Genomic DNA, 26,109 nt, shown 5'->3' with positions numbered 1-26,109 from the left:
GCGTGGCCCTTCATTTGAACAAACTTGAATCCCCTTCACCCAAGGATACTTTGTGCCAAGTTTGGTTGAAATTGGCCCAGTGGTTCTTGAGAAGAAGATGAAAATGTGAAAAGTTTACGACGACAACAACGACAACGACGACGACAGACAACGGACAAATTTTGATCAGAAAAGCTCACTTGAGCCTTCGGCTCAGGTGAGCTAAAAAGTGTAACTATCAATTCATCCTCAGTTGAAACCATGCAGCAAATGAAGAATTTTATCTCAACTGCTTTAACTCCCAGACCTTTGAGTTTAATATAGAGTTAAAGATGAGATGACACCACTAACATCAAATGTGTGAGGTATCAAATTTTAGCCAGATGATTGGCCAATATTTAAGTCGGCTTAAAAAATGAAGCTCTGGTCATCATACATTATATGACAACAAATACTTTAGTAGTTGAATTATATGTGTTATTATAGAAACATATTTTTTTCTCTCAATAGGAGGCATGGCCTTGACCTTTGTAATGTGATGTTAATTCATGATTATAACAGTCAGTCAGTGTAAAATAAAACAGAAATGGGCGTGATAGAACCGATTGTCATAATGACCTTTAAGATAAAAGATTCAAAGTCAAGGCATTACAAAACTTTACAATTATACAATCACAATTATTCTGCAAGATTTTAATGAAATATTTTGTTTATAAGCCTAGTCAGAAGATGCACAATGACTATACAGACTTAGAATTTAATATTTGTAGTTGCACAACAGAAAACTAGTACTGATGATTCACATAAATTTATATTTCATATATTAAGATACAGAAGGTACAGAAGAAACTTTGTCAACAATATTGCGTAATTGAGTATAACGTCACATTAAAATAAATACAAGGAAGTTTAATATAAACTTTGTACAAAATGAGACAAAAAATGGCTCTCCCACATGAACATAATGCATCACTCACAGTCAAAGTGGCTGCCTTAAGGTTAACACTAATTTTTCACTTTCACCTCTCTGACCACTTTTACATCTGACATGCATTTCAAACATTTTAAAGCTGCAGAATTCTCTCCCTTTTACCGTCAAGTGCATTAACTATTTTTTGATTCCATCTAGAATTTGAGGATGTTCGGTCCAGAATTTTTCACTAATGATGTCACAATGGAGTATTTGGACCCGTGTCCGAGGAATATAATCGCCTTGGGAACTAAACGACACAGAATTCCGAGGACTTCTCTCCACAGGGGACAAAGAATTTGAGTCCAGCTCTTTTTCCTGAAATGTATTAACCAAAATTGAAAATATCTGAACAATTATTGAAGACTAGAACAAAAAAGTTTTAAGAATTTTGCTTGCACTAAGGCATGAATAACATTAGTAAAATTTACCTACAAAGCAGTCTTTTCAAACAAATTCAATACATATATCATAATTTATTACTATTAGTAAAATATGCTGTGTATTTGTGTTGGCCATCAATGAAATTTTCCTGACAAAAATTGAGTAATCTAGTGTATTTAAACATTAGTCAGACCTTTTGATGAATAATCACTGTCCCCTTCCTATACATTTCTGGCAAGTTATTGTAGTTCAGGTTGAATTCATTGAATAATATCTCATTTTTATCACTTGACAAGGTCCCCTGAAAAACAATGAAGATTTACTGGTATAATCTAATAACAAATTTGAAATTAGAAATATTGAAGCACACAACTGAGTTTATTTTATGTGATTTTTCGGTACATTTAGCAAAATTATATTTGCAAAAATGCTTGCATTATACTACGTACGGGTACATTTTATATAGTGATTAATACAGTTCTGACCTTTAACCTTTCCTGAGATTGGGCAGGGGTCAGGCCCCTTTCCTGGACCAACTTCCAGAAACAAGTGTTGTATAAATTGTTGATGTGACCTAGAAAAAAAATTATGATTGAAAAGTGCTAAATAAATAAATAGTTTTAGTTCAAAAACTTTGAGATCAACAATGTTCAAGTTTACATGCTCAAAAATGTTCAGTGCTGCACCCTTATGCTTTACAAATACTGTATTTACAGGACTATTTTCGTACCGCTTTATTTTCGCCCTTTCACCCTCGCAAACGATTTCGCCCTGTTTTAAATTCACCCAGTCAAAGTTTTGTTTAAGAAATTTTATTGTATTCTTTGAAATTGACCCTTTTTAACAGGGGGCGAAAATTTCCCTGAAATATAATATGTTTCAAAAATGCAAAAATTGGACTGCAGAGAAAAATTAACATATCTGATCTGGACACCAATGGTTCCATACTAAATTAGCCTGGTGAACATCATTCTGGATTAGATAGTAAATTGGAATAGACAATATTTTAGACAAATGAATTAACTGAAATGAACTGTTAAGTTTACATCCCATCACAAAAGAATGCAGAATATCCAGATGACATAGGTTTCACTGTATATTCCTTTGCACTGGCCACCTGTAACCTTGCAATCTATTGGTAAATAAGTAGTGTTTACCCATATAAATATTTATTACGCCTATGAAAATGTATGTACATATTATATAATTGATCTGTTTTCGACTTACAGTCTGCTTGTCTCCATGACAGATAGTCTCTGAGATTTTTATCACTAGGATACAAGACAACACGGCCATCAAAGGCTGGAGGATACTGCATGGACTGGGTGTTGAAGTATCGGGGCCAGTAGAATACATAGGACGAAGTGAACAGACTGACCACATTACTCATTATTTTACTGCAAAGAAATACATAAAATATATTTTTTAAAAAAAATTAACAAAACACATATCTAAAAAAAAATTCTACATATAGTATACAGCTTAACAATATTAAAACAGTACTCAGATAAAGCATTTACTTATAACGAAAAAAAAAAATGTGAACAAAAAGTATTTATAGCTCTCTGTTATGCACATGCATTATAAATGCTCATGTCAGTGTCAACTTTGAACTTTTGGAAATAGCAAGCAAGACACTTGAAATTCATATGAGCAATTTACAAACTCACTGAAAAACAGAACAACCAGGAAAATAATGCATTTTTAATGTTGCATCCTGTATACATATACATTTACTATGCCAAAATAAAATCTAGGGTCACGCACTAGTATGTGTGGCAAAGTATGAATTCAATATATCAAATCTTAGAAATATAGCAAGCATCTGATCACCTTCCTCTCCTGTTGAAGACATTGGTGTTTTTCTTGAAGACAAAACTGTACTCATCACTTTGTCCATAACAGAATACCACGTCTTTGTACTCGTCCATAACACACTGGGCAGCCCTGGTCATCAAGTTCAAACCTCGGTCATCATTGGGCTTCACAAAGTGGTGGACATCTGCAAATCTGTTAGATAAATAACATCATTTTACCATAGCAAAACTTAAAATGTATATATACTGTCAATTAAGTCATGTAATTTTCTTAATGCTAATGAATGAATATTTTTTTCCTTACCAGAAGTTTACTCCCTTTTTAAAAAAGTGTCTTAATAATTTCTGACCATTATATTACAGTGAATTACATTGAATTTGATCAATAGGAGATGATTTGAGGGAAAAATATAATATATCCTTAAAATATCAAGGTTGCTAAATGTAATATTAGTCAGGATTGACTGATCACTCAGATATCTACCTATTCAAAAATAGACACATAATCATTATTGTTTGTGTTTTTTCATCTGGTTTTGATTTTTAGATGGAAGCTAAACATATAAATTTGGAATAGCCTAAAGAAGTATATGCACTTGAGGCATTATATTACAGTACAGTATTGAGTAAAGGCATTCCTATAACAGAGATGTGGAGAGTACTGCTTTATTTCTGAGTAAGTGTACTCAGCATAAAACATTGATCTTAAAAAAAATATTTCTCCATTTCAAATACTGGTTAAGAATACAACATTTTGTTCAAGCCATTGGACAGTAAACACCAGAATGATGCCATAAAATTCCTACTCGATTCTTCAGCCTGATTTTACTTGTAAAGGAAATATGCTCTCCATATTGAAAAAATGTGATTTATGGGTGTAACTGTCCCTTTAATAGCTAATATACAACTCAATTAGAATTCTTTCAGGCTTAAATTAAATCTGCATTTCATATTCCTAATTTTAAGCCATTTATGTATCACAATGAAAACTTTAACATATTTTCCACGTTTTTATCTGGACTTTTTTTCCTGCTCTTGCATAAAATGGGTACAACATAGATAAACTGGGAATTAAAAGATGGAATCTTGTGTTTGATCCATTATGTCATGTTGGAACACACAGAATTTTTAAATGGCATGCCTCTGGGTGATTGCCAGGTAGAATTAATTAATCTCTTTCCTTCAAATAATATTACAACCACGGCCCTTCACTTTTAAATATGCCGTAAGATTTAATGAGGGTTTAGGATGTGAGGGGGATTTTTACACATTTAAACCATTCAATCAGAAATTTTAAATGGATTGATCTGTACTGCTAAAAAATGTGTCATAACATTCAAGATCAACAGAACTGAAAATTGTAATAGATCGGGGTATAAAATAAACAAAGAGATTTTTTCAGGTACCTGTTACTTCAAATGAAAACCACATAAAAACTGCCAGCAAAGAAAATAGGTTTTCTCTATGGATTTTTTATCTCTATGGATTTTTTAGAAGACAAAGCCTGCAGTGTATCGGTGATGCTATTACCATAAATAACTCAAATATTTCTGCTATCAGTATTTCAAAATATGGTATTCAATGATTAAGGCTGTATTCTCCCGCCCAGTTGTCATTCATTTGAAGAGAAATATCTGCATTTGACAGATATTCAGGAAATTTTGTAACAAATATCATATGTCTCTTTAAGGAGAGGATGGAAGAGAATAGAAAGTTCCCTGTCTGAATACAGAAGTGTCCATATTAAATTATTATTTTGTGAAGTTATGTTCAATTAAACCTATTCAAATCCAGATATGGACTAGCCTAGGGATTCTAAATGAAGCAACTGAGTTGTATATGCAACAGATATAACTATCTGAACATCAAAGGCGAATCCAGGGCAATGCTAATTTTTGTATTTAAAATTTATATTTCCATTATATTAAAATCAAGGAAAAACATCTCTTATTTGTAAGAACTTGTCAGCTTCCGCGGGCTTTGCCCCCAGACCCCCAAAGGACCTTGACTTAGACCCACTGTGGGCTTCAGTACAGTCACCAGACCTCTCTGCCTTCTACTGCGCCCCCCGTTACCAAATTCCTGGATCTGCCACTGAACATTATATGTCAATGCTAATATATGACAAAACTTCATTATTCACTTTTCCAGAAAATGATATACCATAAACAGGGAATATTTGCCCCCAATTTATTTTTGCCCCTTTCACCTTCATTGCTAGTGAGCAAATTTAAAACGAGCAAAGTCAAAGAAATCATCAGTGTCTCTTAAACACAGAAATGTGTCAAAGAGAATTCAAACTGGCGAAACTGTTTGCTGGTGGAAAGGGCAAAAATAAGATTGGGTAAAAATATATAAATTTTTATAAACTATTTACCTGTGGAAGGATTTTCCGTCCACCCTGATGACGATCCAGCAGTTTGGCAGACATTTATCCTCTGATTCAAACTGCTTCACATATTCAAACTTGCTCTTTGCCATTTCTCTGTTAAAATGTCTTTATATCTTTACTTCACTTCATCCTTGAAATTCTTACTACAAAAGATAAAAAGTTTGGTTGAAATTACTTCTAAGGAACAAATTGATTGCATATTTTTCAACTAAAGGCTTTACTAATTTCTTTCTTAATCAAAAAATTGATTAAGGCTAAGGAAATTGCCTTTTAGTATTAAATTTTCATTTAGGGTAATGCTCAAAATCAAATTCAATGGTGAATGTTCAAGTAGCCATTTCCTGGAATATGTTCAGTTTGGTGCTGATCAACAATTTAATATCAATTCTCTGTAATTATCAAAATGAGGTGGCCACTTTGTGTTACAGAATATGATCAAACTTTGTCAAAGAAATCTAAACATCACTTCTATTTGTAAAAAATGGTTTATTACTATAACAATGATTGCATTGTGTACTTGTTGCCATGGAAACATTTCAGACCCTAAAAATCGAGGTTTTTGAATAATTGGAATTTTAAAAATACCTTCTTCATTAACATGGTGAATTTTGCTGAAATGAAGGTGGAAAATCATAAATTAATTTTTGATTTTTGTTTCATTGTTTAAAAAAGGGTGAAAATATCAAATTTTAAAAATATCTAGTTTTCTTACATTCAAATAAGTCCATAAATTGTTGGATTTTTTATTATAATTGCACACTGATTCTGAGGGAATTTCTATTTCACATTTCATCTTTCCGATTTTTTAAACAAGATAAATGAAGAAAATTAATGGGACACCTAAGAGTTTTTTTTTTAAAGAAGTTTCTAATGTCCAATATTTCACCGCTTGTATACAGAGTTATCTGCCCTGAAGGAGCTCTTCTGGAAAATGAAATCACAAAAACTATATACATGATAAACAAACATGTCAGACGACAGTAGGCACAGTCTATTGATTTGATGAAAAATGGCATGTACTCCATGTAGCTTTAAAAGTTCAACCGTGTGTGAATGTACTGGCAAAAATTTGGCCTTAAATTTATATTCCGTAAAAGATCAGGAGATTATTTTAACTGAAGCTGGCGTTTTGGCCAGTGAGATTACAGAAAAGTTTGTTATATGTAGTGAACATTATAACAGGTCCAGTACAATCAGTACATTTAGCTACGTAGGTAGAATTACCTACGTAGCTTTATTTACCTACCTCAGGTAGCTTTATTTAGCTTTTTCAATGTAACTTTTCTTTTTATGGAAAAGAGACAAAAAATTGCAGTTAAATGACTATTGATATTTATACTAGGGAGACTTTAAAAAACATTCCAAAGCAGAGATAGTTTAAACATCGCTGTGTTTGGTCAATTTAGAGCAAAACATGTAATTCCATTGTTTGGTTATCTGTCCGTGCGGTGAGGCATGACTGAGTTTGATTACTTAACATTGTGCTAAATAATTACAGACCTATTATCATGTTGAGCAGAACTGGACTTCTTTGTCATTTCATTCAAGGAGTAACTGTTCCAACTGTCATACATAGCCCCAAAACTTTCAGAACTTTGATTGCAATTGCGCAGAAAAAGACATTTCTTCAAGAGGGAATTTTTCATGAATTGTTTTCAGATGAGTTCAAAGTTGAAAATGATCACTGCATCAAAATGATAGTTTTTGCACATCCTGAGAAAAATGCTTTTTTATAGAAGTAAATTCATTTGGTAGCTAAATCAAGCTACCTGAGGTAGGTAAATAAAGCTACGTAGGTAATACTACCTACGTAGCTAAATGTACTGATTGTACTGGACCTGTATAAAAGTTTTTCAAATCAAAACAGAAGTCGGAGCAAATCAAAATTATGTTGTATACCTAGTATTATTGCACAACATGAAAAGGAAAATAAAGTTATAGGAGGATGTCACGGTGTCAGGGCTGATCGAACAGTGTCCATGGGAAAGGTTTTGGAGATCCATTCCAAAACGGGCATTATAGTTCCAATACGAACTCGTAAGTACTGTATGACTACTTATGTGTAAAATTGAATGCTGTGATAATCATTCACTTAATTTGGTTTTAAATTGAGCACTGTATAAAATTTCTCAAGATGCTTATAAACTAAAAGACTAAGAGTCCCCCCCATTTTTTTCCTAACATTACCTTTACTATTGAAAGGTTTGTTCGCCCCCCCCCCCCCCCCACTTCTTACCATAGTATAATGATAGAAGGATATGTAAGTAAAAATGTAAGTGAAAGGAAGTTGGCATTGAAAAAAAGTTAGCCCCCCCCCATGAAATTGGATTTTCGAGTTTGGGTTATTTCTTTTTTTTTTTGCCCCCCCCCCCCCCCCCCCCTGCCTGTACTGTTGATTGTAATAATTTTTTTTTATTCAACACAGCTTGGTTTTAGGATTTATTTGCTTAATATTTGTTGTGGCTACTGGTTGAAGTACTCAATTTGACTTGGCATTTTAGACAAGCATTTTCTGTACTACAATCCTTTGCTACTTGTTAAATCATCATATCATCATCGTCATCATTTCATCCACGTCATTGTCATCAACTTCACCAACCATGCCATTGTCATTGTCATCAACTTCATCAAACCATCTGATAGGACTAGAGAGTATTGTACGTTTGCATATAATCAACTATTTGTGTATCCTTCATTCCCGTTTTTAATTCACCAGATTCATAATTTTGTATGGCATGCCTTACTAAATAGTCTTTGTTAAGTTATGAATCATTATTTTTTAGTCCTATAGATGTGCAACCTGAAGGGACTCGAGGGTTGAACCTCCTTGTCTGTTTGACCTAATCCCAGGAATTGACATTTATGTTTTGGCAAAGAATGACTGCACATAAAGACGTTATTTCGAACCTTTTTCGGCTATCCATTTGAAGCTTCTGATTATAATGTATCGCTAAACTAATAAATGATTATTGTGCATGTAAATGCTTTTGATATATATGATATAAAAAAGTTGGGGGGGGGGGGCTAAGCTTATATGTATTAGTTTGAGTTAAAATACACATTCTGTGCAAATGAGAAAAATGGCTAAGTTGCGGCTATATGTAAACAATGTCGCTGAAAACTGGTATGCATATGAATAACAATAGAAATGAGCCAAAACTATAAGACCCCTGTCTCAAAAGCTAGTGTCGCTCGGCATTATTAAATTCTTTCATGTAATATAATATACTAAAACCTGCTCATAAGATATTGTTTAATACCTATAAAACATAAATTTAATGAATTTTGGAATTTATTTTGCGCAAAGCATCGGGATCCAACTCTCATACCTTAAGTGCAGTCACTCTTTGGTTGAATTCCCCTTTTATTTTAAAGTCAGAAAATCTTACTGGAGATGAAAATATTTTGATTAAAAGTGAAAAGTAACTAAACTTATCTTGTATTTATTTGAAATTTTAAAGTCAATTCAGTCATTTTTTCTAGATAAAGTTTTTGCACATTTTTTATTATCTCCCTTGTTACTCCAAAATCAGAACATCTTGGATGGAAATATTTTTATCAATCGTGAGAAAAGTAAGATATTACGAAATATACATTGCTAAAGTATTAATTTACTGTATATTATGTTTGAGGTAAAGAGGTGGAATATGGGATAATGCTGTTTAGCAGAAAACAATAAATAATGATATACATGTAACACTTACATTTTTTTTTCTAGCAATTTGTCCAAGATGTAGGAAAAGTCTTTACGAAGATCCTGCTGAAAGTGTAAGTGTTTTAATGCCCTATTTTTTTTTTTTTTTTTTTTTGCAATTGCAGGACACATCTTTTTTCTGTTTATTCCTTATATCTCATCAAAAAATATATAGAAATTTTCTGCAAAAAAGGTTTTTCAACCTACCTACTGACCCTATATCGGTAATTGTTCTCTGAGTCAGGAGAGGACAAACAAATATTTTAAAGATGGTCCTGTATACAGAACATTAGATATTACTAATTATGTCTTAGACTAAAACTTCACAATTTTCATTTGTCACATTGTTGATGTTTATGTTTTATTTTTTCAAAAGATTGATTTGTGCAGGTCGTATGAATTTTTATCAAACAAACTTTAACATTATTTAAATTTATCTACAGAGCTCTGAGAATAAAAACCTTCCTGGTAATGGACTAAATGGAGAGTATAACTTAAGGCCGAATAGACTCGCGTCTGTTTATATGGTAAGAAATTCTTAGCAAGCTCTTATTGGTATATAAGTATATTATCAGTTTCAGACTTTGTCTTTAGCTGCAGATCTGTAGCTCTCCGAAAAAAATATTGATATACCGGAGAGCTACAGTGCCACCCATTGAAAAAACTGTATATTTATTGCGCACAAAAAAGTGCGCTCGGTTCTCGGTTTATTCCTCTATGTTTTTAAACTGTAATCTCAAAATACTAATAACCGTGAATTTCTAACATATTCTTTGACTCTTTCCACAATAAAACATTCCTCATAATTGTTGTTAATAGTCCTCCTGGCCCTGATATTGTAATCATCGAACATTTCGCTTATTTATACTGCCATTTTGGTTTCAAGGATAATTCGGTCCAATATGCTTCGTTCAGATGTCAACTACAAAAGTACTTGATAGAGGAAAAAGGATTTTTTAGAAATCTTCCAGTTTATGCAATTTAGGTAAGAATTTGGAAGAATTAATCAACAACAGAGCGCATTTTTTGTGCGCAATAAATATACAGTTTTTTCAATGGGTGGCACTGTAGCTCTCCGGTCTATCAATATTTTTGTTTTCGGAGAGCTTAACAGATATGCAGCTAAGTTTGTCTTCCACTTGATCTCCCTCACAAGCTCATGTTTATACTATCATTCTATAGAAACCACTATTTAGTTTGCTGAGAGAATTTATGTGGTAAAATACAACAAGGTTCAACAAAACTTTTTCTGAGACAAAAGAAACAAATTTCATGAATAAAACTTTTGTCACATATAGATACATTGTAAATGAATACTGAATCTGGAAGATACTCTGGGCAAAGGCACTCAGGATAAATGAAATTTACTGGGTATTTTATTCTCAAATGTCCTGCAGGTTCTTTAAGATGGTTATAAAATAAAATGTATATATCTAAAGGCTCTCCTTAAATCCAGGATGAACAAGTGATCAGCATAATAATAATAAAAAACAAAAACAATAGCCTAGGGCTTTTAGCCTGAAAAAAAAAGCCAAAAAGCTCTAATTATGGTAAATGAGGTCTTATAAATCACCTAGAACATACATTTTTATGCCTGCCATGAATATGGCTAGGGTATATAGTGTTTGGCATGTCCGTCTTCCAGTCCTCCCATCTGTCCTTCTACAGCGATTTGCGATTAGTTCACTTTAAAGCTCAGTTTCAGAGAAACTATCCAGGATATTTTTATTAAACTTCATTTACTGATAGAAATTGATGAGAGCTATTAACTGCATCAGCATTTTTGTCCTTGACCTTTCCTTTGACCTTGACCTCTCATTTCTTAAGTAAGTGTTTAGCTCAGTTTTAAAGAAACCATTCAGGACATTGTTATCAAACACTATATTCTGATACATACGGATGTGAGCTACTGTACTCAACTGCTTTCATTTGACCTTGACCTCATTTAAAAAAAAATAAGTGTCAAACTTCATATGCAGATAGCTGTGATTAGTCATATTTACATGGAAGCATCCTCAGGTAGTATTGACTTAATTTTGTACAAATCGTGAGGGAGTGAGGTTGGGTGGGTAGGTACTGTTACCACAGTGTAATTTCAAACTTAAGGGTAAAATAGCCATAGTTAGTCAAAGAAATATGTGAGCATCTTAAGTTAGTGTAGATTCAAGTATTCAAGTTTTTTTTTCAAATCATATAGTCCCTTCCCTTATCCACTGAGTGCTCAAGTGAGCGATTGTGGCCCATGGACCTCTTGTCTCACTTTGTGTTTAACTCATTTTTAAAGAAACCATTCATAATATTTTCATAAAACTTAATATGCCTCTGATCATAAAGGTCTTTATAAGCCTATAGTCCTAAATTTTTAGTCAATTTAAAGATTATTTTCAATTCATTTTAATGAATTTATTGCTTTTCAGTTAGAAGAACATGCATCAATTTCAAGCCAGGAGAGTTCTGATTTAGACAGCTACTGTAACAGTCAAGGGACAGATACATCTGCTGTCAGAGTTGATAAGCTTCAAAAGCTTAATGAATTTTTGGATGTCTGTGACATTAGTCCCGTGAAGTTTCTCCGTGACTCTTTGGAAAATTCTAGTGAGAGGACAAAGAGGAGATATCTTTCAAAAGCTACTGACTGTGTTACAGCTGTTCTGAAAACAATCTGTCCCGAAGATTATAATTTCATCAGAAAGTCTCTTTTTGGGGAGATTAATGTTGCTGAAAAGGACACTTCGAATTCTTTGCTTGAAGCAATAGCTAGCTCTTATATGAATGCCAATACATGCACATTAAGGCGCCAGTTACTTTCTATAGCAACTAACGATTACAGTTTTGCAGAAGTCAATGCACTTTTACCTTGCCTAAGTCGCTATAAGTTCTATACTGCAAAGAAGCAAAGACTAGAAGCAGGCCTTGGTATACCCATTGAGCCATCACTGGTCCCTCGGTCCAAAATAAATGACGTGCAGCTTGACCATTTTTTAGATTTTATCACCTCTAGCCACCTCATCAAAGATTTGCCACTAGGAGAAAAGATGCTACAACTTTCCACGGGAGAAATAATCCAGACTCCAAACGTCATCAGGAGTCTTGCTCCAGCTACAATCATCAGACAGTACACACAGCTTTGTGCAGAGGAAAACATAAAGCCATTAGGTATAATGATTAAAACATCTGTAGATGTTTTTTTCTTATCAAAAAATACTCATTTACCTCCCCCTTCCCCACCCCATCAAAAAAAAACCCCCAAATAAACCAAAGGAAAATCAATGCTAATCTTAAAGATGACGAAATATGTCAAAACAAAGCTAATGAAGCAAGATGCTTTCAAGTTTGGCATAATTAATAATGTTGTTGGAGTAATACATTTATGATGAAATAAATTACGATCTCAGTTGTATGAAAGAAGAGATTTTTCAAATGTATAGATTTAATCATTTTTATAATTTTGTTAATCAGTGCCCAATGTGAATTCAGTTGTGAACCTTTTTTTTTATATTTTATATTCATTTGATAACTATTTCTACAGGTACGAGCACAATGTACAAGATTCCGACTGATTGTAGTGCTTCTGTAAGACAGTCCATGCAAGGGATTGACTACTATGTATCAGAGGGGACTCAGGCCTTTTCGGACCTTACAGCAATTGTTGAAGACCTTGATTTGACCATTGATGAAAAGAAAAAAACACTTGACAATTTGATTGCTGCTAAGCATTACCTGAAAACTGATTTTAAGGTAATTATTTTTACATAAAAATTAACTCTTATTGATCAGTATATTGATTAATTTTTCCATTGCTTCTGCAAAAATAAAGAATCCTTTTATAATCTTCTTCAACTGTCAATTTTTCTGTCTAAAAATTCACCTTGGTCAGGAATTATAGAAGAGAAGACTTTCATATTCAATAATATCATGTGCATTTTACCTGTGTCAAACTCTTAAAGATAATTCAGGGGCATATAATTTTTGCTCCGTCAGTTCGTCTGTCTGCCTGTTTATCTGTTTATTTAAATTAACCTTGCATGGCCATAACTTTTTGAAAAGTCAGTACTAAGGTAGGGCTTTCATATTTCACAGGTGTATTCCTATTGATAAGGCCTTTCTTGTGATACCAACAATATTGACTTTGACCTTGGAGTTTGACTTGCATTTAAGAATTTTCAACCCTTGCTATCTGGGAGCATCAGTATTTATTATATAATAAGTTTGACCTACTTTTCAAAAATAATTTGGTGTTTTTCAGCTACACGTCAATACCACATCATCTGTAGCAGACCACTGCTGTTCCTTTGCTTTGAGTGAAGAAAAGGGTGCTTTTAGCAAGACATGTGTTGATCACCTGCATACAGAAGAATGCCAACAGTGTCATTCTGTTGATAATGCATTGTTGTTTATGTCTGAGAAAGTAGAAGAAAGACACTGGGATAACCCAGAGGCTATTTTGTTTAAGGTAAAGATAAATTTTAGGTATTATTTTTTTGCCTAGATAATTGAAGATTCTGAGGTGTAAAGGTTTTGCCTGTATGTCTGTCTTTTTGTCCGTAACTTTTCATTGAATGGAGCTTTGACTTTATATTTCACTTGTTTATTCCTTATGACAAGGCTTTTCCTTGGGTATAATCATATTTGGCCTTTTGACCTTGACATTAGAGTTTGACCCATTGTGGCAAAAAAAAAATAATAATAAAAACTTGACAATCACTTTTAAACAGTTGGTGGTCAGGTGCTAGGGATTTGTACATCTATTGTTTCAAGACCTATCTTTTTGATTTGAATTTGACTTTTACCCACTTTAAAAAAAATTTAACCTTGGCCATAACTTAATTATGAACAGTTAGTATTAGGGCCTAAATACTCCACAGAAATATTCCTTGTGACAAGACATTTGTTATGTTGCCAACAATTTTGATCTTTATTAACATAGAATTTGACAATTCTAACCTTGGCCATAATTTTTTTTTTCGTAGGTAGAGAAAGCCATTGAAAGTATTTATGAGTGGAAGGGGCACATCCTTAGGTCCAAAAATCAGGAAAGATCAAGGCAGGACATCATCAATTCTTTGGGAGAGAAAGAGGCACTAGTTGTAGCAGACTGGGCTATGAAATTCTTGCCAAGAAAATATAGGGAGGGCCAAACAGATTGGTACGGGAAAAGAGGGGTAAATTGGCATATTACGTACACCATCACAAGAATGGGGGGTTTTGTTACAAACGTCACTCATGTGCATATATTTGAGGAGCCTATATCTCAAGATGCGGCAACAACAGCAGCCCTCTTGATTGATGTTTGTAGCAGTCTTTCAGAAGTCAATCAAATACATTTGTATTCAGACAATGCCGGATGCTATAAAAGTACCACAACAATGACACTATTACACCAGGAACTTGGAAAAAAGTTGAAGTCATACAATTTTTGTGAGGCCCAGGATGGTAAAGGTCCTTGCGACCGAAAAGCTTCACACATGAAATCTGCCATCAAGAGGCATGTGAATGAAGGGAATGATGTAATATCTGCTCAACAAATGAAAAAGGTACGTACGCATGTTATAATTGTAAATATTTGAAATAAAATATGTCACAAAAATACAATGAACTGTCAATGTCCTGTGCATTAAAATTTCAACCACTTTTTCAAATGGTTTCACATGTATATGAGATTGTGAAGGGTGACAATAACAACAAATGGTCAATTTATATATAACTTAGATATTTTATCCCCCAATGCTGATTCCTTTTTCAGATCCAAGAAATTGATATTTAGACAAGTCAAACATTATTTTAATGAAATACATGTTAATGTATTTGTACAAATTGCTTATTCATCTTTTTTCTTTGAAGTATTGAGATTTTCTCCTTTATTCATTCAAGTCTGTTTGTTTTTTCAGGCAATAGATTCTCAACAAACAGGACTATGCAAAGTCAAGGTCATAAGCCAAATCATAGATGCAGAACCTGCCCATGTAACACTGAAAAGCATACCATCCATTTCCACTTTACACAATTTCCAGTTTACAGAGGAAGGATTGCGAATTTGGAGAGCATTTGAGATTGGTCCAGGTAAATGATTTTCAGAATTTTTTTAATTATTAGGAATTTAAGATGATTTACCCACAAGAATTCTGTATAAATACAAGCATTTTATAATTCAGGAAAGACAATACCATGGGATAATATCTGCAGTAAGAAAATTCCAGTGATGCAGTTTTATGTTCACCTTGATTGGTCAAGCACCGAATTTATGCCAGCTGAACCTAAAGCTGATGATAGAGGTATAAAACACTTGTAATTTGTTAAATAAACAAAAATATTGAAGTAGCATCAATATTGCAAGATCACAATATTTTAACTCCCACAGAAATTTTGACATGCCAAAAAATAAGGTTACAAGACATTATTTTTCAAGGGAAGGGGGGCATACATTTTATTGTTTAATATATGCATGCATGCTTGGCAAAATTTTTGTCTCTTTAGGCTTAATTGTCTCCACTTGCAAATTAAATGTAGATACTGAGTATATGGACAGAAATATATTGATATTCTCTAGGCCAATTGACTTGTTCTATTACAATTATTTCATTAAAATGTAATTGAATTTAATTATTACTTTCATCAAAAGTATACAGCATAATTAAGGCATATGATGGAAAAACTGAGATGTAATACAAATGTTTCAAGATTAGTTATAAGTTATAACACAACTTTTCCATAAGTATATAACACAGTACAGTTATATCTAGTATAATGCAGATTTTAGTAGAATAAATCAAATTTTCAGCATTGAAAGAGGATATACCGTATAAATGGAATTTTTAGCGAGACGCAAATTTAGAGATTTGTCCCTAAAAACTGGTAATTTATTTTTAGCGAGATGTTATTTAAGCGATTTTTAAATGCACACTAAAGAAGCCTTTACTAATAAAACGCGAATTAATTTTTAGCGATATTCAATTTCAGCGATCTCGGAAAGCTCGCTAAAAATGCCAAAATTAAATCCTCACTAAAATTTCTACTTGTACGGTATATTATTTACTTTGTTATTTACAGATTCAGATGATGACAGTAATGATAATGACAGCGCAGATGATGAAAGTAGAGATGGAAATGATGAAGGCTCAAGCATTATGCCAGCCTCAAAAAGGAGAAGAACCATGAGTAAAATTTTCAGCTGCCCTGAAGAAGGATGTAGCAGAAAATTTAAGAATTCAAAATCTCTTGATAAGCATATTATGACAGGAAACTGTAATATCAAAGAAGAAAAACTTAGTCTCCCTGATAGGTCAAAGATATTATACTCAGAAAAATTGGAAGGAAGAACAGAGATCCTATTCACAAAGCAGTCAACCAAAACAACCAACACTGAAAACAGTAAACTCAAAAAAGGATGGGCTTTGAAAGTTCATAAAGCAAAAACTGTTTTCACAGAAGACCAAAAGTGTTACCTGCAAGAAAAATTTAACACTGGTAAATCAACTGGTAGAAAAGAAGATCCGTCTAAAGTAGCTGAAGAAATGAGATATGTTAAGAGAAATGGTGTAAATAGGTTCCCTCGATCTCAGTTTCTTACCTCACAGCAAATAGCCAGTTTCTTCTCTAGACTTGCACAAAAAGATAAAAGATTGAACGAGGAAGATTTAGAAGCTGCTGATGTAGACAGTAAGCGTGCTAAACTGAAACAGGACATATTAGAAAAATGTACCTATGTTTAGAAAATTAAGGGACCATGTACATTCCTATATTAAGCTTTTATTTCTGTAGGTCTGAAAGATTGTGAGGTGACATTTTTTTCCTCCATCATATATTATGTGTTTATTGGTTTAAGGCTCAATAATTACAAGGTTCTAATAAATTTGAAAATGGATCACATCTTTCGTTTATCGATCTAGGCAATCTGTATGGTAATAGGGAATTAGAATGCTATTCAATCAAAATAAATATGCTCGTTTTTTAAGATCATCTTCTGAAAAAAGATTGTAAATTTCATGTAACAATGGATCCAGCTTTCAGACCCAAGAGGGCAAAAAAAAAAGGCCTGAAAAGGATTGTTGTACACAAATTGGTTAATTTGTTAGTTTTTCAGAAGTCTGAGGGGGCATTTTGAGTGAGTGTTTATATTTCTCTTACTTTATATATGAATAAAATATGTATTTATTTAAAGGATCATACTGCATAAAAATTACAAGGAAACAAAGATACCTCGGATGGATAATGAATCTGAATTCAATCCTTGGTCAATTCAATGCAAAATTAACATTTATGTAGATCATATTTACTCGTGTAGAATTGGACAGTCAGACAGACAAAGTACATCCCAATGTATCTAAAGGCTTATGGAAATGAAATATAAATATTTTCACATGATACATATCTAACTATAGACACTACATTTACTATTGATGACTTAAAAACAGGTATAATGGACACATTTCTGTTCTGTAATATATGCACAAATGTTCATCAAAATATGTACATTTTGTAGATTTTGGGTAAATTTCATCCACTTTTTAAAAAAAAAAAAATTTAGTCTCCCATAAATGTTTTTATGTAGTTAGACTAACTTATATTTACTCTCTATAATATACTGTTTCATAAATTTCAAATCAGTGTGCAAAGGTTAAAAAAATCACTTTGAAAAGAGGTCTAAAATGTAAATTTTCTTATTTTGGCAAAATGCCAAAATCCCCAAAGAGAAGAGTTATTTAGTCATTATATAGAATTACAGTTCTTAGGATTTTTTTATGTAAAACTAAAGGGGAATAATAGTAGTTTTAATAAAATAATAGGTTTTTTCATTCTCTTGTTTCTTATAAGTTTTGCTATGTTCAGTAAAACCTATAAAATCAGGATTTTTGGGTCTTATTTTAGGTCGAATATACAGGGAAAAGATATGTGCCGTTACCATAGCAACGAAACATTTTTTAAAATAAAAAAATATAAAATCATTAATGATGTGACAGTATGATTGCACACAAAAAGTTTTATTGAAATTGAAAGTGTAGTGTGGCCAAACATTTTTGACATTGTTTGATAATTACAGAGAATTGATATTAAAACCCTACATTTATTCAGTGGAGAAGTTGTGGAAAACTTTCAATATAAAATCAATAAAAATCATTAACAATAAAAGATCTTCATAAAATTTTCAGGGTAAAGGTTTTCAAAGGTCTGTGAAAACCCCACCTTTAAAAATATCACTATTATTATATGCAATTTTATTAGTGTCATGTTTGTAAAGGATTTATTCAAAATAGATTTGATTTTACTTTCTTATTCTTGATATATGTAAAAGTTTTGATAATTGAAGGATGTTTGTAGCTTTCATAACTTGTACCGGTAGTTACATGTATCCTATTCATCTTTTCCAAAACAAACAAAGAAGAAATACCAGCAAGAACGACATGTTTTGTTTGTTTGTATGTTGATTAACGTCCCACTCAAGGATTTTTCACTCATATGGAGAGCTGCAAATTTTTTCCTATACTCGGCACTCAGGGCCATTGAGCATGGAGGGTTTTTTTTCATGCCAGCACCTACTGCGACACGAGACCTCGGTTTATACGGTCTCATCCAAGGGACCGGTCTCCATGTCCCACAGTGGGATTCAAAATCCCGGCTTAAGGATAAACTCCTTACTCCACAACTCTAAAGAAACGCTCTACCACTGCCCCTTTGTGGGATACATCATCAGGGATTTTCCACACCATTTTGGGAATGGGGCCCAGGCCCTTACAATTGGGAATTTAATGACATTTTATCACCTTTTGGGAATTTTTTATTGCTCGAGTTTTTTCAAGAAATAAACACTTATAATGAATAAAATTGATTTTTACTTCATTATTCAGAACTATAATTCAGAGTATAGATTAATTATTATGAAGTTTCCTCAAATTTTGTTCATTTCATTTAGATTTCAAACCTGACCATGTTTGTTTTACATGAATTTCGATCAAGTTAACTTTGTGGAGTTTTTGTCTGTTCACTTTTGGGAAAAAATGGAAGGAATTTGCAATTGGGAATGGGGCCCATATTCGGCCCTACACGGGGTAGTGGAAAATCCTTGTGACACAATGTTAGTAATTTTTATCTTTGATAACAAAATAGATCTTTCATCATTAGATATCTATTCTAAGAACATTCTATGGTCTTTATTATGATTTTAGATCAGGAATATCTTTGTAAAAGGTAAATTGTGCATGGTGTAAGGTACGTTGCTTTTAATCGAATTTGCTTGGTGGCAAAGCAGATTTTTAATTATTACATTTTGAAAGAGAATTCCTAAGCATACGAGGAAAAAAAAAGACAATCTCTTTGAATATTGGAATCTCATTGAAGTAGGTTTTTAATCTATTTATGACCTACATACAGGTGCAAATGTGGAAAGTGTTCTATATTGATTACAGGTTCTTCATGGATGTGCCTACAGGTAGATTATCTATTAAACTGCTTACGAAGAGTCAAACCTGAAATATCACTAAAAACATCTACCATGTCAGGTGTAAACTTGTCTGTGAAAGACTGTTGGATTGCATGTCTAGAACTACACACATATATATGTCTGCCAGCCACAGCATTAATTATATCGTGCAGCTTTGCAGAATGTATCATACATTTTAAACATTTTTTTCCACTTTTTGCAAGTCACTGACACAGTGACACTGTACATGTATGCATTCTATATTGATTTAGGGTTATCCTGTTCAACACAATTTAATGATTGCCATGATTACATGCTGTGCATTTTACTTCTCTTTTTTTGTATTGCTCATACACAGAAAGACATGTAACAGGAAGTATATTTATATATGCATTAGTTTTAATCTATCTAACAAAAACTAAAAAACCCTAAGAAGAACCGATATTTGCTAAATACACAACTGTAGCTCTAGCAATACTAAAAATATTTTTTATATAATTTATCAATAAAAAAAAATTGCATGCAACATGTAAAGTCCGACTCCTACCTTTTTTTTTACATGGCAGACACAAGTTAATTCACAGGAAATATATTTTACAAAGCAATTCCTCATGTAAAGTTTATAAAATCAAATAGGCTAAGCTGCATTAATTCATCATAACTTTAACGTTTAACATGTTTAAGTCACTAGCACCTAATACTACATGTATATAGCAACATTTCCAATATACATCTATTTTAAAACTGACTACTTCAATTTAGTCCCTGCATGGGCATGCTAAAGAACTTTGTCTGGAATATATTTAAACATGTTCAGTATGAATTGTTACATTGTTACAATATCATTAAAAAAATATCTTCACAAACTGCTCAAAAGCAAATTAAATACACCATAGATCTATCATCAAATATTTAAAAACTTACCAGACATTCCAAAATTCCCTTCACACTCATATATCTACACTGAAGGGTCATTTAGGAGGTGACAACACATATGGGAGAATTTAAAGGTATCTCACTGACAATTTTTTGTTGTAGTGGCCCCAACAACCCAGTACTTGGGAATTTTATTGGGGGGTATATTTGTCAACATCTTGAATTACATTTAAAAGACAAACAGAGGAATGTCATCTTTTGTACAGGACATCGCAATTTACAACCGTTTTATGCTGGAAGAGCACCCCATTATGTACACATCTACATATGTATACAACTTCATTTACAGTCATTTAAAGCTGTCGTTAAAATACACCAACAAGCTCCAAACATCAATAAAATTTTTCAATGAATAAGAAACACACCAAACTGTGATACAATTCATGCATACAGGAAAAAAAAGTTTGATGAGCATGCAATACTTTTTGTTCAATAATTCAATAAAGAAAAAACCTACCATGACAGATGTGGACTTGGTAACACGGTATTGTCTGAATTCTCGAGGGCCCCTCAATCAGATATCTGGGTTGCGACGTGCCTTCCCTTGTCATCTATACTTAAGGACAACTGAAATATAATTAGGTGTTAGCAACTCGATATAGACTATTCATAAATTCTCAAAAGCCCTCTTACGCTAAATATTAGGAATAACTCTTTGCCAAATTAGTTTCTGTGCTCGAACGAATCTATGAGCCTTGTAGATCTGATAGCACTGGAAAACACACGGCTGGCCAAAATATTTAGAATAAACATTATCATTTCCCGTAATAATAGGAATTAATAAAATGTGCCGCTAAGGCATTGCCCATTTAAATTTTTGTCAAAGAAGTCTTTGGTCGAACTGTAAGGCTTATCTCAGGACTAAGTAAATTAAGGCTTACTGCCTCTGTATGTTAACAAACTGTTATACACTGGTTAAGTAATATTACAGTGGTCAGTAGGTGGAATATCTATATGGCACTTAAGTCCACTTCAAATCAATACACTCGGTCAACTTTTAAACTGATAAACACATCACAAAACACAATGAATAAGTGACTTAATAATTATCAACTGTGTTATTAGATTTATTACTTATCAGCAAGACATCAGAACTTCATTTTGAATGGTCAAATGGTCAAGTAAATTATGTTTCATAAATATAATACTAGAATGCAAATAAATTTTCAATCAAGAAAAAAAATGAGATGAAGAAAAGTTTTATTTTGAACAGTGTTGAATCTAAGCATGTTAAGGATAAAATTAAATAGGATGAAAAAAAAAACTCACCTGCTATTTTTGATTTTATAAACTGATTCATCTGCTTATTACGTTTCAGTCATTGAATTAGAAAGTACTGTGTATTCATATCTGCAACATGTGCAAGGTGTATTTTGTGCATAGAATAAATGATCTGAATTTTAAATCCTTTTGTCAAGATTTGGGCAATATTTTTATATAAAGTTAACCCAAATTTGTTTCACTTAGACATATATAAAAAAATATAAGTTTTAATGGCCCATATAATTTTGAGGTTGCATGCTTATATATAAACTAAGTCAACTAGTAGTAAAAAAAAACCCAAGAGACATTAATGTTATATTTTTATGCCCCCTTATTTGAGTATTCCGTCCGTGAATGAAATTATGAAGAAGCTTCAAGATTCTACATAAAGATAAAGAACAATTATATAACATTCTATCTAGCCAACTAATAGTTGAAAATATACAATTCTTAAACCAATCTTTCACTGCGAAATTAAATAAAGTCAGCAAAAAAACCCTTTAAAATAAAATACTGAACAAGTGTACCAGGTAATTCAATCATATTACATTACTTTAGAAAAATTAGTTTTATATACATGTATTTTAAAAGTCACCAAAGTACAATTAAGAGCTCTCAATTACCCAAAAGCAAAGAGAGGATTGGTCATTTTGCCTGTACTTGGTGAGTTTCCGTTGTACCTATTAACTAATGGTATTAAAATCATGCACTGTTCAAATGAGTTTTAATTCCTAATGAGCTAAGTTTACCATGTTTACAGCCCTATAAACATTATAAGATTAATCTTCTTCAGCAGTGCAAATGCTTGTCCACTACTCCATATGCATATTACTATTGGTATTACGGAAGCAGAAAAAAAGAGATAGCATGAAGCGATTTGGTGATCAAGATCAAATACCTGATTGTCATTCACTCATTTGCTGATGAAATCGACAGTAGTAAAGGAATTTGGAAAAAATAATCAGAACTGAATTGGAAATTAAAAAAACAATATGACCAGCCTTTACATACAATCATTCAAAAGTTCTATGGTTGATACAATGACCTTGTCAGCAAATACAATTCATCATTGACTCAAATGCTGACTGACGTTTTTCATACTAATTGTTAGTCCATTATTTATACACTGAATTGATGACTGATTTTTCCGTTATTTCCCAATCATGACGATGAGCACACGGCAGATGTGACCGGTTGGTAGGTGATGCTCACTCCTCCATTATACCTGATCCCAACTCTGAAGTTTTGCAAGGTCCGTGTTTGTTTTATGCACTCTTGACCTTGAATACTGTTCATTATCTCCATATGTTTCATACAGAATTTAATTGGCCATTAAGTGTCTGTTAAGTGTTCAATTTCTACCCATTTGGGCAGATAACTTTTACTGGCAATTTTGAATATTTATCAGCAAACGGCCAATGGCAATCTAAAACCTTGCAATATATTGTCCGTTAAAGTGTAGACTATCGCCAATTTGACATTTAAATGATTTCCCAATCTAATTAAAATTAGATGTTCTGAATCTGCTACAGCTTCTCAAACATCTAACAACATCTCATTTGGGGTCACGTCAGAGCGACCTTTCGTTTAGCCAATGAAAACATTGCCTCAGAAATCTTGGCTTACACTGAATACAGGGAAATTTTCACCCCCATTTTATTTTTGCCCTTTTCGCCCTAGTCTCATTTGGGTGAATTTAAAACAGGGCGAATTCATATAATACAGTATAATTACTTAAATAAAACTTTGACAGGACAAATTTAAAATGGGGCAAAATTGTCCGCAAATGTGAAAGGGCAAAAATAAAATGGGGTGAAAATAACCCTGTATACAGTAGTTTGAATGGGTTTCCTCTGTTCACTGCTGAATCTAAACGTCCGAGGAGTTTCTTAGTAAAACAAAATATGCATTGCAAAAGCTGTGCTATGTATGAATGTGACGTGCGGGATATCTTGTATAGTTTGTGCTTTTTAGTTTTTGTTATTCCCCTAAATATGCCAGACTTGCGGACTATACATTTAATTAATACCATTTAGATGTTCTTAGATGTTTGAGTAGCGGTAGCAGATTCGGAACATATAAGTTTAATTAGATTGAATGATTTCCAGGATCAAAACATGAAGGTTTGGGAAAAGAAGTGGATGTAGGCAAAACTCTGTCCAACTCTTTAAACAGGTTAGACACAGTTCCTTTTTCATGGAAGTATTACTATAAAACAGGATTGTTCCTCTTTTCAGTAATAAAAATATTACTGTTTATGGGAATTTTCACTCGTTTACTCAGGGGATGAGGCAAACTTTTTTCAACATCATATACTTCTTTCAGTATCAAATTTTCTTCACACAACTACTGCATTACCCTTATATCTATGGCATGCCAAATTCACAAAAAATGAGCTAAACCTAGTTTCACAATTGATAAACTAGGTTTATCGACTGTAAACTATAGTTTACAAACCGTGAACTATAGTTAACGATTCGTTAACTATAGTTTTCATCTGTAAAACTATATTTAACGGTTGTTAACTATAGTTTACGATTGCTAATCTAAGTTTATCTGTCTGTAATAAAACGTTAACACTTAACAATAGATTTTGTTGATAAACATAGATTCACGTTTGTAAACTATAATTTACAATCGTAAACTATAGTTAAGAGTTGTTAATCATAGTTTCACAAATCGAAACTATATTTATCAGTTAACAGTTAACTATAGTTAAGAGTTGTAAACTATAGTTTACAAATCGTGAAACTGTATTTATCAGATAATCTATGTTTTGCAATCGCAAATGATTGTTTTCGATGTTAAGTATAGTTTATGGTTGTGAAACATAGATTATCGCGTTAACTATGGTTTACAGATGTAAAATATAGATTAATGTCGTTAACTATAGTTAACAGTCTTTGAACTATAGTTTACAACCGATAAACCTAGTTTATCTACTGTGAAACTATGATTATCTCATTTTTGTGAATTTGGCGTGCTAAACCTAGTTTCACAATTGATAAACTAGGTTTGTCGACTGTAAACTATAGTTTACAAATCGTGAACTATAGTTTACAATTCGTTAACTATAGTTTTCATCTGTAAAACTATATTTAACAGTTGTAAACTATAGTTTACGAATGATAATCTAAGTTTATCTGTCTGTAATAAAACGTTAACAATAGATTTTGTTGATAAACGTAGATTCACGTCTGTAAACTATAATTTACGATCGTTAACTATATTAAAGAGTTGTAAACCATAGTTTACAAATCGTGAAACTGTATTTATCAGATAATTTATGTTTTGCAATCGCAAATGACTGTTTTCGGTGTTAAGTATAGTTTACGGTTGTGAAACATAGATTATCGCGTTAACTATGGTTTACAGATGTAAAATATAGATTAACCTTGTTAACTATAGTTTACAGTCTGTAAACTATAGTTTACAACCGATAAACCTAGTTTATCGATTGTGAAACTATGATTAGCTCATTTTTGTGAATTTGGCGTGCCATATATCACTTTACTTTAGCCAAAAGTAGGGGGACCAGCTTTTCAATAAACATTTCAATAGTAAAAGTTATGTTTGAAAAAAAGGTGGGGGGGGGGTCTGTTTCGCCTTATCTGATTGGTTAATTGTAATACAGTTTAAATATCTAACCAATCAGATAAGGCAAAACAGAAGTGCGACTCCAAAACCTCCTCCAAAGCTGCCAATGGAGGAAATTTTATGTATCCGATTAATAAATCGTCCGATTATGGCATATCAAATGCTAATAGAGGGGTTTAGGTTAAAGAGACTAGTAAAACAACATCTCCCAGACAGAGTGCTTGCAAAATTATGATAGGTAACACTAATTATTACCTTGGTAATCTGTCTCGAAGCAGGGGTCCCCCCGTTTGTTTACAACTTTTGTTTCTTACCTTGTGTATTTTTATTATACCGAATAGGGCCATTCTTTAAACGTGAGAAAAAGTACAATCTGCTTGCATATAACCATATATAGAAGTGTTTGACGGGTAAATTTTACATTTTTGAGATATTATACAGTCTTACATTTTTTTTTCATTAAAAAAGGGGGGGGGGGGTATTATCCATACTTCAGGTGCCTGTGGTACAATATGGATTAAAAAATAAACATATGATCACTTACTGCATGACTGTGTGAAAATATCATCCAATGTAAAATACATATTAAATAAACGGCTTTTAAAAATCAAAATAATGAATTAATCAGATGTACCATGCCTTGTGCAATAGGAAACAGTCTTT

General features: G+C 32.6%; 1 protein-coding gene across 9 annotated transcripts; it reads right to left on the bottom strand.

Annotated features, from left to right (window-relative positions):
• Positions 1–771: 771 nt before the first annotated feature.
• LOC134281656 (probable tRNA(His) guanylyltransferase) lies at positions 772–26,109 on the bottom strand. Of its 9 annotated transcripts, none has more exons than XM_062764089.1 (8): positions 25,991–26,109; positions 21,044–21,137; positions 5,528–5,685; positions 3,167–3,343; positions 2,561–2,730; positions 1,819–1,907; positions 1,527–1,634; positions 772–1,267 (listed from the first exon to the last, which is right to left on the bottom strand). In XM_062764089.1, exons 3-8 carry the CDS (start codon positions 5,629–5,631, stop codon positions 1,088–1,090), a joined length of 828 nt encoding a protein of 275 aa, XP_062620073.1. In that variant the 5' UTR covers positions 5,632–5,685; positions 21,044–21,137; positions 25,991–26,109; the 3' UTR covers positions 772–1,087. The 9 variants fall into 9 exon arrangements, with proteins under 9 accessions (XP_062620073.1, XP_062620070.1, XP_062620071.1 ...); XM_062764086.1 differs by having other exon boundaries at positions 21,044–21,153; positions 25,991–26,108; XM_062764087.1 differs by having other exon boundaries at positions 21,044–21,153; positions 26,081–26,098.

The sequence above is a fragment of the Saccostrea cucullata genome, unplaced genomic scaffold (assembly GCF_032062105.1).
Source record: "Saccostrea cucullata isolate Sc308-1 unplaced genomic scaffold, CSIRO_AGI_Scuc_v1 ctg1055, whole genome shotgun sequence".
Lineage (NCBI taxonomy): Eukaryota > Metazoa > Mollusca > Bivalvia > Ostreida > Ostreidae > Saccostrea > Saccostrea cuccullata.
The sequence above is the reverse complement of the archived record's forward strand: the minus strand, read 5'-3'. Positions and strand labels throughout refer to the sequence as shown.